Raw genomic sequence first — 17,606 nt, forward strand, 5'->3', positions numbered from 1 at the left:
GGAAAACAGAGGATTCTCTAAGCTAGGCTAAAGCACAGGAAAACAGAGGATTCTCTAAGCTAGGCTACAGATTTTAAGGATGTAGACCAAAAACAGCTCACTGACTGACATCTATTCCTGAAAAGTGACCTGTTCAAATCTGTACTTGAATATAGTTGTTGGTTGCCAAGTCATATGTTTGTAAATTAAAATGTGAGTGATACTCATATCTAGCGTACATTCTATCTAGCCTACAGTAGACCAGTATTTTCCGTGAGCTGAGTGTTGTGTGTTGGTTTCTGAGAGGTGGAAAAGCTAAGGGCATTTCCTACGAAAATTACCCATGAGCACCAAAATGTAAAGTTCATGGGAGCGTGTCGAATTGGGTGTCAAATGAAATCTTAGTCTATTTTTAAATTAAGCTCTCTAAATATATTTTTCAACCATTTTCCATCATAAAAATGAGGAATAAGCAAAGGCTTTGATTTCTGGTCAGATGAAAAAGGGGTCTTAAACGACGTCTAGCAGAAAGTTTTGAAAGGTATAAGAAACACACTAAGACCCCTGACAATTAATATCAAATTATTGGCCTTATGTAAGTTAAGAAACGTTGCCTTGTAATTCCGTTACCAAAAACCTCCATCTATAAGATACGTTCTAATTTCTCTCCCTCACGAGGAGGGAGGTTAATGAAAGTTCCCAAAGTAACAAGGTAGACCCACCAATTACTTAGTGTTTTTACTGATATCAACTTTGCTTATGAATTAAGTGATTTTAAAACTCGTCATTCTGTTACCAAATCGGTAACGGAATTACCGAAAAATCGAATGTTATTTGTCACCTGCTTCGTAAACAACAGGTGTAGACTAACAGTGAAATGTTTACTTTCGGATCCTTTTCCAACAAAGCAGAGTTAGACTACAATAATAAATCATTGAAATGGGGACACAAGGATTAAATACACAGTGAATAACTAGTCAAAATAATGTTGATATATACAGGGCTTTTGGAAAGTATTCAGACCCCTTCACTTTTTCCACATTTTGTTACGTTACAGCCTCATTGTAAAATGTATTAAAAACATTGATGAGGAAAACAATCTACACAATACCCCATAATGACAAAGCAAAAACAGGTTTTTAGACATGTTTGCTAATTTATGAAAAATAAAAAACAGAAATATCTTATTTACATAAGTATTCAGACCCTTTGCTATGAGACTCAACGTTGAGCTCAGGTGCATCCTGTTTCCATTGATCATCCTTGAGATGTTTCTACAACTTGATTGGAGTCCACCTGTGGTAAATTCAATTGATTGGACTTTATTTGGAAAAGTACACACCTGTCTATATAAGGTCCCACAGCATGTCAGAACTAAAACCAAGCCATGAGGTCGAAGGAATTGTCCGTAGAGCTCTGAGACAGGATTGTGTCGAGGCACCAATCTGGGATAGTGTACCAAAAAATGTCTGGAGCATTGAAGGTCCCCAAGAACACAGTGGCCTCCATCATTCTTAAATGAAAGAAGTTTGGAACCACCAAGACTCTTCCTAGAGCTGGGCGCCCGGCCAAACTGAGCAATCGGGAGAGAAGGGCCTTGGTCAGAGTGACTCAATGGTCACTCTGACAGGGCTCCAGAGTTCCTCTGTGGAGATGGTCCCACTGACAGAGCCCCAGAGTTCCTCTGTGGAGATGGTCACACTGACAGGGCCCCAGAGTTCCTCTGTGGAGATGGTCACACTGACAGGGCCCCAGAGTTCCTCTGTGGAGATGGTCCCACTGACAGGGCCCCAGAGTTCCTCTGTGGAGATGGTCCCACTGACAGGGCCCCAGAGTTCCTCTGTGGAGATGGTTGTCCTTCTGGAAGGCTCTCCCATCTCTGCAGCACTCCACCAATTAGGCTTTTCTGGTAGAGTGGCCAGACGGAAGACACTCTTCTGCTTGGAGTTTGCCCAAAAGGCACCTAAAGGACCCTCAGACCATGAGAAACAAGATTCTCTGATCTGATGAAACCAAGATAGAACTCTTTGGCCTGAATGCCAAGTGTCACGTCTGGAGGAAACCTGGCACCATCCCTACGGTGAAGCATGGTGGTGGCAGCATCATGCTGTGGGGATGTTTTGCAGTGGCAGGGACTGGGAGACTAGTCAGGATCAAGAGAAAGATGAACGGAGCAGTATAGAGAGATCCTTGATGAAAACCTGCTCCAGAGCACTCAGGACCTCAGACTGGGGCGAAGGACAATGACCCTAAGCACACAAACAAGACAGTGCAGGAGTGGCTTTGGGACAAGCTCCCCATCCAACCTGACAGAGATTGAGAGGATCTGCTGAGAAGAATGGGAGAAACTCCCCAAATACAGGTGTGCCAAGCTTGTTGCGTCATACCCAAGAAGACTCCAGGCTGTAATCACTGCCAAAGATGTTTCAACAAAGTACTGAGTAAAAGGTCTGAATACTTATGTAAATGTGATATTTCAGTTTGTTTTTTTTATTCATTTGCAAAAATGTCTACAAACCAGTTTTGCTTTGTCATTATGGGGTATTGTGTGTAGATTGATGAGGGGGGGAAACTATTTAACCCATTTTACAATGAGGCTGTAACGCAACGGTGTGGGGGGAAAAGTCAAGGGGTCTGAATACTTTCCAAAGAAGAGTACTGTAGGGTTAGGGTCACAGGTCAGGGCCAGGGAAGAGTACTGTAGGGTTAGGGTCAGAGGTCAGGACCAGGGGAGAGTACTGTAGGGTTAGGGTCACAGATCAGGGCCAGAGAAGAGTACTGTAGGGTCAGGGTCACAGGTCAGGGCCAGAGAAGAGTACTGTAGGGTTAGGGTCACAGGTCAGGACCAGGGAAGAGTACTGTAGGGTTAGGATCAGAGCAGAGCGATATCCTAGTCCCAGGTTAGGGTTAGGGTCACAGGTCAGGGCCAGGGAAGAGTACTGTAGGGTCAGGGTCACAGGTCAGGGCCAGAGAAGAGTACTGTAGGGTCAGGGTCACAGGTCAGGGCCAGAGAAGAGTACTTTTTGGCTTCATCGTTGCTGCAGTGTTGCAAAAGGTTGTTGACAAAATACTGCTGCCTGATATTGTTTAACTCTTATCACATGTCATGTAATCAACTCCTAAGCACTGCTGCTCTCCCCTACCCCTCTCTCTCCCTCCCTTTTCTCTCTCACTAATCCCCTTCTCTCTCTCCCTCCCTTCTCTCTCTCCCTCCCTTCTCTCTCTCTCTCTCCTCCCTCCTCCCCCTCTCCCTTCTCTCTCTCTCCCCCCTCCTCCCCTCCCTCTCTCCCTCTCTCCCTTCTCCTCCTGTAGAACCTGAAAGCAGACCCAGAGGAGCTGTTCACTAAGTTGGAGAGGATCGGTAAAGGCTCGTTTGGGGAGGTGTTTAAAGGAATAGACAAGAGGACTCAGAAGGTGGTGGCCATTAAGATCATTGACCTGGAGGAGGCTGAGGATGAGATGGAGGACATCCAGCAAGAGATCACTGTGTTGAGTCAGTGTGACAGCCCCTTCATCACCAAGTACTACGGATCATACCTGAAGGTAGGTCATAGGGTTAGGGATCAGGGTTAAAGGTTACGGAGCAGGAGAGGTCAGTGTGACAGCCCCTTCATCACCAAGTACTACGGATCATACCTGAAGGTAGGTCATAGGGTTAGGGATCAGGGTTAAAGGTTACGGAGCAGGAGAGGTCAGTGTGACAGCCCCTTCATCACCAAGTACTACGGATCATACCTGAAGGTAGGTCATAGGGTTAGGGATCAGGGTTAAAGGTTACGGAGCAGGAGAGGTCAGTGTGACAGCCCCTTCATCACCAAGTACTACGGATCATACCTGAAGGTAGGTCATAGGGTTAGGGATCAGGGTTAAAGGTTACGGAGCAGGAGCAGGAGAGGTCAGTGTGACAGCCCCTTCATCACCAAGTACTACGGATAATACCTGAAGGTAGGTCATAGGGTTAGGGATCAGGGTTAAAGGTTACGGAGCAGGAGAGGTCAGTGTGACAGCCCCTTCATCACCAAGTACTACGGATCATACCTGAAGGTAGGTCATAGGGTTAGGGATCAGGGTTAAAGGTTACGGAGCAGGAGAGGTCAGTGTGACACCCCCTTCATCACCAAGTACTACGGATCATACCTGAAGGTAGGTCATAGGGTTAGGGATCAGGGTTAAAGGTTACGGAGCAGGAGAGGTCAGTGTGACACCCCCTTCATCACCAAGTACTACGGATCATACCTGAAGGTAGGTCATAGGGTTAGGGATCAGGGTTAAAGGTTACATAGCAGGAGAGGTCAGTCTGACACCCCCTTCATCACCAAGTACTACGGATCATACCTCAAAGTGAGCACCACTGTCCCATAAACCCCCCTGTTGTTCCACTGTCCCATAAACCCCCTTGTTGTTCCACTGTCCCACTATACCACTGTCCCATAAACCCCCTTGTTGTCCCACTGTCCCACTATACCACTGTCCCATGAACCCCCCTGTTGTTCCACTGTCCCATAAACCCCCCCTGTTGTCCCACTGTACCACTATACCACTGTCCCATAAACCCCCTTGTTGGCCCACTCTATCACTATACCACTGTCCCATAAACCCCCCTGTTGTCCCACTATACCACTGTCCCATAAACCCCCGTGTTGTTCCACTATACCACTGTCCCATAAACCCCCCTGTTGTCCCACTATACCACTATACCACTGTCCCATAAACTCCCTTGTTGTCCCACTATACCACTGTACCACTGTCCCATAAACCCCCCATGTTGTTCCACTGTACCACTGTCCCATATACCCCCTTTTTGTCCCACTATACCACTATACCACTGTCCCATAAACCCCCCTTTTGTCCCACTGTACCACAAACCCCCCTGCTGTCCCATAAACCCCCCTGCTGTCCCATAAACCCCCTTGTTGTCCCATAAACCCCCCTGCTGTCCCATAAACCCCCATGTTGTCCCATAAACCCCCTTGCTGTCCCATAAACCCCACTGCTGTCCCATAAACCCCCTTGTTGTCCCACTGTACCATAAACCCCCTTGTTGTCCCACTGTACCATAAACCCCCCCTGCTGTCCCATAAACCCCCTTGTTGTCCCATAAACCCCCCCCCTGCTGTCCCATAAACCCCCCTGCTGTCCCGCTATACCACTGTCCCATAAACCCCCCTGCTGTCTCATAAACCCCCCTGCTGTCCCGCTATACCACTGTCCCATAAACCCCCCTGCTGTCCCATAAACCCCCCCTGCTGTCCCGCTATACCACTGTCCCCTGCTGTCCCATAAACCCCCCCTGCTGTCCCGCTATACCGCTGTCCCATAAACCCCCCTGCTGTCCCATTAAACCCCCCCGCTGTCCCATAAACCCACCCTCCTGTCCCGCTATACCACTGTCCCCTGCTGTCCCATAAACCCCCCCCCCTGCTGTCCCATAAACCCCCCCCCTGCTGTCCCATTAAACCCCCCCCTGCTGTCCCATTAAACCCCCCCTGCTGTCCCATAAACCCCCTTGTTGTCCCATAAACCCCCCCCCTGCTGTCCCATAAACCCCCCTGCTGTCCCGCTATACCACTGTCCCATAAACCCCCCTGCTGTCTCATAAACCCCCCTGCTGTCCCGCTATACCACTGTCCCATAAACCCCCCTGCTGTCCCATAAACCCCCCCTGCTGTCCCGCTATACCACTGTCCCCTGCTGTCCCATAAACCCCCCCTGCTGTCCCGCTATACCGCTGTCCCATAAACCCCCCTGCTGTCCCATTAAACCCCCCCGCTGTCCCATAAACCCACCCTCCTGTCCCGCTATACCACTGTCCCCTGCTGTCCCATAAACCCCCCCCCTGCTGTCCCATAACCCCCCCCCCCCCCCTGCTGTCCCATTAAACCCCCCCCTGCTGTCCCATAAACCCCCTTGTTGTCCCATAAACCCCCCTGCTGTCCCGCTATACCACTGTCCCCTGCTGTCCCGCTCCTCCGCTCTCTCCACTGGCTTCCAGTTGAAGCTCGCATCCGCTACAAGACCATGGTGCTTGCCTACGGAGCTGTGAGGGGAACGGCACCTCCGTACCTTCAGGCTCTGATCAGGCCCTACACCCAAACAAGGGCACTGCGTTCATCCACCTCTGGCCTGCTCGCCTCCCTACCTCTGAGGAAGTACAGTTCCCGCTCAGCCCAGTCAAAACTGTTCGCTGCTCTGGCACCCCAATGGTGGAACAAACTCCCTCACGACGCCAGGTCAGCGGAGTCAATCACCACCTTCCGGAGACACCTGAAACCCCACCTCTTTAAGGAATACCTAGGATAGGATAAAGTAATCCTTCTAACCCCCCCCCCTTAAAAGAGTTAGATGCACTATTGTAAAGTGGTTGTTCCACTGGATATCATAAGGTGAATGCACCAATTTGTAAGTCGCTCTGGATAAGAGCGTCTGCTCAATGACTTAAATGTAAAAATGTAAATAAAACCCCCTGCTGTCCCATAAACCCCCCTGCTGTCCCATAAACCCCCCTGCTGTCCCGCTATACCACTGTCCCCTGCTGTCCCATAAACCCCCCTGCTGTCCCATAAACCCCCCTGCTGTCCCATAAACCCCCCTGCTGTCCCATAAACCCCCCCTGCTGTCCCATAAACCCCCCTGCTGTCCCATAAACCCCCCCTGCTGTCCCATAAACCCCCCTGCTGTCCCATAAACCCCCCTGCTGTCCCATAAACCCCCCCCTGCTGTCCCATAAACCCCCCTGCTGTCCCATAAACCCCCCTGCTGTCCCGCTATACCACTGTCCCCTGCTGTCCCATAAACCCCCCTGCTGTCCCGCTATACCACTGTCCCCTTCAACACAGCTCTATTGATCCAGTCTGTTCGTCAATATCATGTACAGTTCTGTTGAAGGCTTTTCCAGGTTCTCTTAACATACTGTATTTCAGCCAAGTGTCCTCATTTCTGGCCCAGATACTTAACAGTTAGAGCCACTAGATAGCCTTCACTTCGTTCTTCTAAGTGGTACTCGCCTGCAGACATCTGGCCCACAGGCTGATATTTAGGACCATCGTCATGTTAGTAGGAAGGGATTTAACATCATTTTAATCTCACTTCCCACTTCTCTCTATTTAATCCCAAATGAAACCAGGATAAAAGACTCCTGACTCCCACCAGACAGAGCTTCTCATGACATCAGCACTTATTTATAAAGATTTAGAGGAACCAGCCCCTGTCCTAACACCTCCTCTGTAACTGGTCTCTCTCCTCTGTAACTGGTCTCTCTCCTCTGTAACTGGTCTCTCTCCTCTGTAACTGGTCTCTCTCCTCTGTAACTGGTCTCTCTCCTCTGTAACTGGTCTCTCTCCTCTGTAACTGGTCTCTCTCCTCTGTAACTGGTCTCTCTCCTCTGTAACTGGTCTCTCTCCTCTGTAACTGGTCTCTCTTGTCTGCTTCAGGAGGCCAAGCTGTGGATCATTATGGAGTATCTAGGGGGAGGCTCAGCATTAGATCTGGTGAGTGATGCTACCAGTAGTCGGACAATATGTGGACGTTGCGTTAGCTAACGGGGGCGGTTGTGTGAGTTGCGCTAGCTAACGGGGGCGGTTGTGTGAGTTGCGCTAGCTAACGGGGGCGGTTGTGTGAGTTGCGCTAGCTAACGGGGGCGTGAGTTGCGCTAGCTAACTGGGGCGGTTGTGTGAGTTGCGCTAGCTAACGGGGGAGGTTGTGTGAGTTGCGCTAGCTAACGGGGGAGGTTGCGCTAGCTAACGGGGGCGTGAGTTGCGCTAGCTAACGGGAGTGGGGGCGTGAGTTGCGCTAGCTAACGGGGGCGTGAGTTGCGCTAGCTAACGGGGGCGGTTGTGTGAGTTGCGCTAGCTAACGGGGGCCGTTGTGTAAGTTGCGCTAGCTAACGGGGGGATGGGTTATTTTTTTTTCAGTTGGAGCCGGGGTTGCTGGATGAGACTCAGATCGCTACCATCCTCAGAGAGATTCTGAAGGGTCTGGAATACCTCCACTCAGAGAAGAAGATACACAGAGATATCAAAGGTACTAACTAGCAGGGATACTAGTAGGGGCTAACCTAACTAGCAGGGATACTAGTAGGGGCTAACCTAACTAACAGGGATACTAGTAGGGGCTAACAGGGATACTAGTAGGGGCTAACCTAACTAGCAGGGATACTAGTAGGGGCTAACAGGGATACTAGTAGGGGCTAACAGGGATACTAGTAGGGGCTAACAGGGATACTAGTAGGGGCTAACAGGGATACTAGTAGGGGCTAACAGGGATACTAGTAGGGGCTAACAGGGATACTAGTAGGGGCTAACAGGGATACTAGTAGGGGCTAACAGGGATACTAGTAGGGGCTAACCTAACTAGCAGGGATACTAGTAGGGGCTAACCTAACTAACAGGGATACTAGTAGGGGGTAACAGGGATACTAGTAGGGGCTAACCTAACTAGCAGGGATACTAGTAGGGGCTAACAGGGATACTAGTAGGGGCTAACAGGGATACTAGTAGGGGCTAACAGGGATACTAGTAGGGGCTAACCTAACTAACAGGGATACTAGTAGGGGCTAACCTAACTAGCAGGGATACTAGTAGGGGCTAACCTAACTAACAGGGATACTAGTAGGGGCTAACAGGGATACTAGTAGGGGCTAACCTAACTAAATCAAATCAAATCAAATTTTATTAGTCACATACACATGGTTAGCAGGTGTTAATGCGAGTGTAGCGAAATGCTTGTGCTTCTAGTTCCGACAATGCAGTAATAACCAACAGTAATCTAACCTAACAATTCCACACTACTACCTTACACACACACACAAGTGTAAGGGATAAAGAATATGTACATAAAGATATATGGATGAGTGGTGGTACAGAACTAACAGGGATACTAGTAGGGGCTAACAGGGATACTAGTAGGGGCTAACAGGGATACTAGTAGGGGCTAACCTAACTAACAGGGATACTAGTAGGGGCTAACCTAACTAGCAGGGATACTAGTAGGGGCTAACAGGGATACTAGTAGGGGCTAACAGGGATACTAGTAGGGGCTAACCTAACTAACAGGGATACTAGTAGGGGCTAACAGGGATACTAGTAGGGGCTAACAGGGATACTAGTAGGGGCTAACAGGGATACTAGTAGGGGCTAACCTAACTAACAGGGATACTAGTAGGGGCTAACCTATCTAACAGGGATACTAGTAGGGGCTAACAGGGATACTAGTAGGGGCTAACAGGGATACTAGTAGGGGCTAACAGGGATACTAGTAGGGGCTAACCTAACTAACAGGGATACTAGTAGGGGCTAACCTAACTAACAGGGATACTAGTAGGGGCTAACAGGGATACTAGTAGGGGCTAACAGGGATACTAGTAGGGGCTAACCTAACTAACAGGGATACTAGTAGGGGCTAACCTAACTAACAGGGATACTAGTAGGGGCTAACAGGGATACTAGTAGGGGCTAACAGGGATACTAGTAGGGGCTAACAGGGATACTAGTAGGGGCTAACAGGGATACTAGTAGGGGCTAACCTAACTAACAGGGATACTAGTAGGGGCTAACAGGGATACTAGTAGGGGCTAACAGGGATACTAGTAGGGGCTAACAGGGATACTAGTAGGGGCTAACCTAACTAACAGGGATACTAGTAGGGGCTAACAGGGATACTAGTAGGGGCTAACCTAACTAACAGGGATACTAGTAGGGGCTAACCTAACTAACAGGGATACTAGTAGGGGCTAACAGGGATACTAGTAGGGGCTAACCTAACTAACAGGGATACTAGTAGGGGCTAACAGGGATACTAGTAGGGGCTAACAGGGATACTAGTAGGGGCTAACCTAACTAACAGGGATACTAGTAGGGGCTAACCTAACTAACAGTGATACTAGTAGGGGCTAACAGGGATACTAGTAGGGGCTAACAGGGATACTAGTAGGGGCTAACCTAACTAACAGGGATACTAGTAGGGGCTAACCTAACTAACAGGGATACTAGTAGGGGCTAACAGGGATACTAGTAGGGGCTAACAGGGATACTAGTAGGGGCTAACCTAACTAACAGGGATACTAGTAGGGTCTAACCTAACTAACAGGGATACTAGTAGGGGCTAACAGGGATACTAGTAGGGGCTAACAGGGATACTAGTAGGGGCTAACAGGGATACTAGTAGGGGCTAACCTAACTAACAGGGATACTAGTAGGGGCTAACAGGGATACTAGTAGGGGCTAACCTAACTAACAGGGATACTAGTAGGGGCTAACCTAACTAACAGGGATACTAGTAGGGACTAACAGGGATACTAGTAGGGGCTAACAGGGATACTAGTAGGGGCTAACAGGGATACTAGTAGGGGCTAACCTAACTAACAGGGATACTAGTAGGGGCTAACAGGGATACTAGTAGGGACTAACAGGGATACTAGTAGGGGCTAACAGGGATACTAGTAGGGGCTAACAGGGATACTAGTAGGGGCTAACAGGGATACTAGTAGGGGCTAACAGGGATACTAGTAGGGGCTAACCTAACTAACAGGGATACTAGTAGGGGCTAACCTAACTAACAGGGATACTAGTAGGGGCTAACAGGGATACTAGTAGGGACTAACAGGGATACTAGTAGGGGCTAACAGGGATACTAGTAGGGGCTAACAGGGATACTAGTAGGGGCTAACAGGGATACTAGTAGGGGCTAACAGGGATACTAGTAGGGGCTAACAGGGATACTAGTAGGGGCTAACAGGGATACTAGTAGGGGATAACAGGGATACTAGTAGGGGCTAACCTAACTAACAGGGATACTAGTAGGGGCTAACAGGGATACTAGTAGGGGCTAACAGGGATACTAGTAGGGGCTAACAGGGATACTAGTAGGGGCTAACCTAACTAACAGGGATACTAGTAGGGGCTAACAGGGATACTAGTAGGGGCTAACAGGGATACTAGTAGGGGCTAACCTAACTAACAGGGATATTAGTAGGGGCTAACAGGGATACTAGTAGGGGCTAACAGGGATACTAGTAGGGGCTAACAGGGATACTAGTAGGGGCTAACAGGGATACTAGTAGGGGCTAACCTAACTAACAGGGATACTAGTAGGGGCTAACAGGGATACTAGTAGGGGCTAACAGGGATACTAGTAGGGGCTAACAGGGATACTAGTAGGGGCTAACCTAACTAACAGGGATATTAGTAGGGGCTAACAGGGATACTAGTAGGGGCTAACCTAACTAACAGGGATATTAGTAGGGGCTAACAGGGATACTAGTAGGGGCTAACAGGGATACTAGTAGGGGCTAACAGGGATACTAGTAGGGGCTAACAGGGATACTAGTAGGGGCTAACCTAACTAACAGGGATACTAGTAAGGGCTAACCTAACTTAACAGGGATACTAGTAGGGGCTAACCTAACTAACAGGGATACTAGTAGGGGCTAACCCAGCTAACAGGGATACTAGTAGGGGCTAACAGGGATACTAGTAGGGGCTAACAGGGATACTAGTAGGGGCTAACCTAACTAACAGGGATACTAGTAGGGGCTAACAGGGATACTAGTAGGGGCTAACAGGGATACTAGTAGGGGCTAACAGGGATACTAGTAGGGGCTAACAGGGATACTAGTAGGGGCTAACCTAACTAACAGGGATACTAGTAGGGGCTAACAGGGATACTAGTAGGGGCTAACAGGGATACTAGTAGGGGCTAACCTAACTAACAGGGATACTAGTAGGGGCTAACAGGGATACTAGTAGGGGCTAACAGGGATACTAGTAGGGGCTAACAGGGATACTAGTAGGGGCTAACCTAACTAACAGGGATACTAGTAGGGGCTAACAGGGATACTAGTAGGGGCTAACAGGGATACTAGTAGGGGCTAACAGGGATACTAGTAGGGGCTAACAGGGATACTAGTAGGGGCTAACCTAACTAACAGGGATACTAGTAGGGGCTAACAGGGATACTAGTAGGGGCTAACAGGGATACTAGTAGGGGCTAACCTAACTAACAGGGATACTAGTAGGGGCTAACAGGGATACTAGTAGGGGCTAGCAGGGATACTAGTAGGGGCTAACCTAACTAACAGGGATACTAGTAGGGGCTAACAGGGATACTAGTAGGGGCTAACCTAACTAACAGGGATACTAGTAGGGGCTAACAGGGATACTAGTAGGGGCTAACAGGGATACTAGTAGGGGCTAACAGGGATACTAGTAGGGGCTAACAGGGATACTAGTAGGGGCTAACAGGGATACTAGTAGGGGCTAACCTAACTAACAGGGATACTAGTAGGGGCTAACCTAACTAACAGGGATACTAGTAGGGGCTAACAGGGATACTAGTAGGGGCTAACCTAACTAACAGGGATACTAGTAGGGGCTAACCTAACTAGCAGGGATACTAGTAGGGGCTAACAGGGATACTAGTAGGGGCTAACAGGGATACTAGTAGGGGCTAACAGGGATACTAGTAGGGGCTAACCTAACTAACAGGGATACTAGTAGGGGCTAACAGGGATACTAGTAGGGGCTAACAGGGATATTAGTAGGGGCTAACAGGGATACTAGTAGGGGCTAACAGGGATACTAGTAGGGGCTAACAGGGATACTAGTAGGGGCTAACCTAACTAACAGGGATACTAGTAGGGGCTAACAGGGATACTAGTAGGGGCTAACAGGGATACTAGTAGGGGCTAACAGGGATACTAGTAGGGGCTAACAGGGATACTAGTAGGGGCTAACCTAACTAACAGGGATACTAGTAGGGGCTAACAGGGATACTAGTAGGGGCTAACAGGGATACTAGTAGGGGCTAACAGGGATACTAGTAGGGGCTAACAGGGATACTAGTAGGGGCTAACAGGGATACTAGTAGGGGCTAACCTAACTAACAGGGATACTAGTAGGGGCTAACAGGGATACTAGTAGGGGCTAACCTAACTAGCAGGGATACTAGTAGGGGCTAACCTAACTAACAGGGATACTAGTAGGGGCTAACAGGGATACTAGTAGGGGCTAACCTAACTAGCAGGGATACTAGTAGGGGCTAACAGGGATACTAGTAGGGGCTAACAGGGATACTAGTAGGGGCTAACAGGGATACTAGTAGGGGCTAACCTAACTAACAGGGATACTAGTAGGGGCTAACAGGGATACTAGTAGGGGCTAACAGGGATACTAGTAGGGGCTAACAGGGATACTAGTAGGGGCTAACAGGGATACTAGTAGGGGCTAACCTAACTAACAGGGATACTAGTAGGGGCTAACAGGGATACTAGTAGGGGCTAACAGGGATACTAGTAGGGGCTAACAGGGATACTAGTAGGGGCTAACAGGGATACTAGTAGGGGCTAACAGGGATACTAGTAGGGGCTAACCTAACTAACAGGGATACTAGTAGGGGCTAACAGGGATACTAGTAGGGGCTAACCTAACTAGCAGGGATACTAGTAGGGGCTAACCTAACTAACAGGGATACTAGTAGGGGCTAACAGGGATACTAGTAGGGGCTAACCTAACTAGCAGGGATACTAGTAGGGGCTAACAGGGATACTAGTAGGGGCTAACAGGGATACTAGTAGGGGCTAACCTAACTAACAGGGATACTAGTAGGGGCTAACCTAACTAGCAGGGATACTAGTAGGGGCTAACCTAACTAACAGGGATACTAGTAGGGGCTAACAGGGATACTAGTAGGGGCTAACCTAACTAACAGGGATACTAGTAGGGGCTAACAGGGATACTAGTAGGGGCTAACAGGGATACTAGTAGGGGCTAACCTAACTAACAGGGATACTAGTAGGGGCTAACCTAACTAGCAGGGATACTAGTAGGGGCTAACAGGGATACTAGTAGGGGCTAACCTAACTAACAGGGATACTAGTAGGGGCTAACAGGGATACTAGTAGGGGCTAACAGGGATACTAGTAGGGGCTAACAGGGATACTAGTAGGGGCTAACCTAACTAACAGGGATACTAGTAGGGGCTAACCTAACTAACAGGGATACTAGTAGGGGCTAACAGGGATACTAGTAGGGGCTAACAGGGATACTAGTAGGGGCTAACAGGGATACTAGTAGGGGCTAACCTAACTAACAGGGATACTAGTAGGGGCTAACAGGGATACTAGTAGGGGCTAACAGGGATATTAGTAGGGGCTAACAGGGATACTAGTAGGGGCTAACAGGGATACTAGTAGGGGCTAACAGGGATACTAGTAGGGGCTAACCTAACTAACAGGGATACTAGTAGGGGCTAACCTAACTAACAGGGATACTAGTAGGGGCTAACAGGGATACTAGTAGGGGCTAACAGGGATACTAGTAGGGGCTAACAGGGATACTAGTAGGGGCTAACCTAACTAACAGGGATACTAGTAGGGGCTAACAGGGATACTAGTAGGGGCTAACAGGGATACTAGTAGGGGCTAACAGGGATACTAGTAGGGGCTAACCTAACTAACAGGGATACTAGTAGGGGCTAACAGGGATACTAGTAGGGGCTAACAGGGATACTAGTAGGGGCTAACAGGGATACTAGTAGGGGCTAACAGGGATACTAGTAGGGGCTAACCTAACTAACAGGGATACTAGTAGGGGCTAACAGGGATACTAGTAGGGGCTAACCTAACTAGCAGGGATACTAGTAGGGGCTAACCTAACTAACAGGGATACTAGTAGGGGCTAACAGGGATACTAGTAGGGGCTAACCTAACTAGCAGGGATACTAGTAGGGGCTAACAGGGATACTAGTAGGGGCTAACAGGGATACTAGTAGGGGCTAACCTAACTAACAGGGATACTAGTAGGGGCTAACCTAACTAGCAGGGATACTAGTAGGGGCTAACCTAACTAACAGGGATACTAGTAGGGGCTAACAGGGATACTAGTAGGGGCTAACCTAACTAACAGGGATACTAGTAGGGGCTAACAGGGATACTAGTAGGGGCTAACAGGGATACTAGTAGGGGCTAACCTAACTAACAGGGATACTAGTAGGGGCTAACCTAACTAGCAGGGATACTAGTAGGGGCTAACAGGGATACTAGTAGGGGCTAACAGGGATACTAGTAGGGGCTAACCTAACTAACAGGGATACTAGTAGGGGCTAACAGGGATACTAGTAGGGGCTAACAGGGATACTAGTAGGGGCTAACAGGGATACTAGTAGGGGCTAACCTAACTAACAGGGATACTAGTAGGGGCTAACCTAACTAACAGGGATACTAGTAGGGGCTAACAGGGATACTAGTAGGGGCTAACAGGGATACTAGTAGGGGCTAACAGGGATACTAGTAGGGGCTAACCTAACTAACAGGGATACTAGTAGGGGCTAACCTAACTAACAGGGATACTAGTAGGGGCTAACAGGGATACTAATAGGGGCTAACAGGGATACTAGTAGGGGCTAACCTAACTAACAGGGATACTAGTAGGGGCTAACCTAACTAACAGGGATACTAGTAGGGGCTAACAGGGATACTAGTAGGGGCTAACAGGGATACTAGTAGGGGCTAACAGGGATACTAGTAGGGGCTAACAGGGATACTAGTAGGGGCTAACCTAACTAACAGGGATACTAGTAGGGGCTAACAGGGATACTAGTAGGGGCTAACAGGGATACTAGTAGGGGCTAACAGGGATACTAGTAGGGGCTAACAGGGATACTAGTAGGGGCTAACCTAACTAACAGGGATACTAGTAGGGGCTAACAGGGATACTAGTAGGGGCTAACAGGGATACTAGTAGGGGCTAACAGGGATACTAGTAGGGGCTAACCTAACTAACAGGGATACTAGTAGGGGCTAACAGGGATACTAGTAGGGGCTAACAGGGATACTAGTAGGGGCTAACAGGGATACTAGTAGGGGCTAACAGGGATACTAGTAGGGGCTAACCTAACTAACAGGGATACTAGTAGGGGCTAACAGGGATACTAGTAGGGGCTAACAGGGATACTAGTAGGGGCTAACAGGGATACTAGTAGGGGCTAACAGGGATACTAGTAGGGGCTAACCTAACTAACAGGGATACTAGTAGGGGCTAACAGGGATACTAGTAGGGGCTAACAGGGATACTAGTAGGGGCTAACCTAACTAACAGGGATACTAGTAGGGGCTAACAGGGATACTAGTAGGGGCTAACAGGGATACTAGTAGGGGCTAACCTAACTAACAGGGATACTAGTAGGGGCTAACCTAACTAACAGGGATACTAGTAGGGGCTAACAGGGATACTAGTAGGGGCTAACCTAACTAACAGGGATACTAGTAGGGGCTAACCTAACTAGCAGGGATACTAGTAGGGGCTAACAGGGATACTAGTAGGGGCTAACAGGGATACTAGTAGGGGCTAACAGGGATACTAGTAGGGGCTAACCTAACTAACAGGGATACTAGTAGGGGCTAACAGGGATACTAGTAGGGGCTAACAGGGATATTAGTAGGGGCTAACAGGGATACTAGTAGGGGCTAACAGGGATACTAGTAGGGGCTAACAGGGATACTAGTAGGGGCTAACCTAACTAACAGGGATACTAGTAGGGGCTAACCTAACTAACAGGGATACTAGTAGGGGCTAACAGGGATACTAGTAGGGGCTAACAGGGATACTAGTAGGGGCTAACAGGGATACTAGTAGGGGCTAACCTAACTAACAGGGATACTAGTAGGGGCTAACAGGGATACTAGTAGGGGCTAACAGGGATACTAGTAGGGGCTAACAGGGATACTAGTAGGGGCTAACAGGGATACTAGTAGGGGCTAACCTAACTAACAGGGATACTAGTAGGGGCTAACAGGGATACTAGTAGGGGCTAACAGGGATACTAGTAGGGGCTAACAGGGATACTAGTAGGGGCTAACAGGGATACTAGTAGGGGCTAACAGGGATACTAGTAGGGGCTAACAGGGATACTAGTAGGGGCTAACAGGGATACTAGTAGGGGCTAACCTAACTAACAGGGATACTAGTAGGGGCTAACAGGGATACTAGTAGGGGCTAACCTAACTAGCAGGGATACTAGTAGAACACCCTGGCTTCATTTTGGGTTTGAGTCCTGGTCGGGCCTACCCCCTGGTTCCATTCTGGGTTTGAGTCCTGGTCGGGCCTACCCCCTGGTTCCATTCTGGGTTTGAGTCCTGGTCGGGCCTACCCCCTGGTTCCATTCTGGGTTTGAGTCCTGGTCGGGCCTACCCCCTGGTTCCATTCTGGGTTTGAGTCCTGGTCGGGCCTACCCCCTGGTTCCATTCTGGGTTTGAGTCCTGGTCGGGCCTACCCCCTGGTTCCATTCTGGGTTTGAGTCCTGGTCGGGTCTACCCCCTGGCTTCATTGGGATCCACACTGCTCTCTTCTCTCCCTCAGCTGCCAACGTCCTGCTGTCGGAGCGTGGGGAGGTGAAGCTGGCAGACTTCGGGGTGGCGGGACAGCTAACAGACACCCAGCTCAAACGCAGCACCTTCGTTGGCACGCCCTTCTGGATGGCTCCAGAGGTCATCAAACAGTCAGCCTACGACTGTAAGGTGAGAGGTCAGAGGTTACAGTCAGCCTACGACTATGGTGAGAGGTCGGAGGTTACAGTCAGCCTACGACTCTATGGTGAGAGGTCGGAGGTTACAGTCAGCCTACGACTATGGTGAGAGG

General features: G+C 49.1%; 1 protein-coding gene across 1 annotated transcript in view; it reads left to right on the forward strand.

The window, feature by feature from the left end:
- Nucleotides 1-3,291: 3,291 nt before the first annotated feature.
- The window catches only part of LOC139532887 (serine/threonine-protein kinase 24-like), a gene marked incomplete at its 5' end in the record, with an annotated part of 43,858 nt that continues 29,543 nt past the window's right edge, over nt 3,292-17,606 (forward strand). Inside the window, 4 exon segments of the mRNA XM_071331038.1 lie at nt 3,292-3,522; nt 7,410-7,466; nt 7,890-7,998; nt 17,328-17,485. Coding sequence (XP_071187139.1) covers nt 3,292-3,522; nt 7,410-7,466; nt 7,890-7,998; nt 17,328-17,485 — 555 coding nt within the window.

Source organism: Salvelinus alpinus, chromosome 10, assembly GCF_045679555.1.
Source record: "Salvelinus alpinus chromosome 10, SLU_Salpinus.1, whole genome shotgun sequence".
Lineage (NCBI taxonomy): Eukaryota > Metazoa > Chordata > Actinopteri > Salmoniformes > Salmonidae > Salvelinus > Salvelinus alpinus.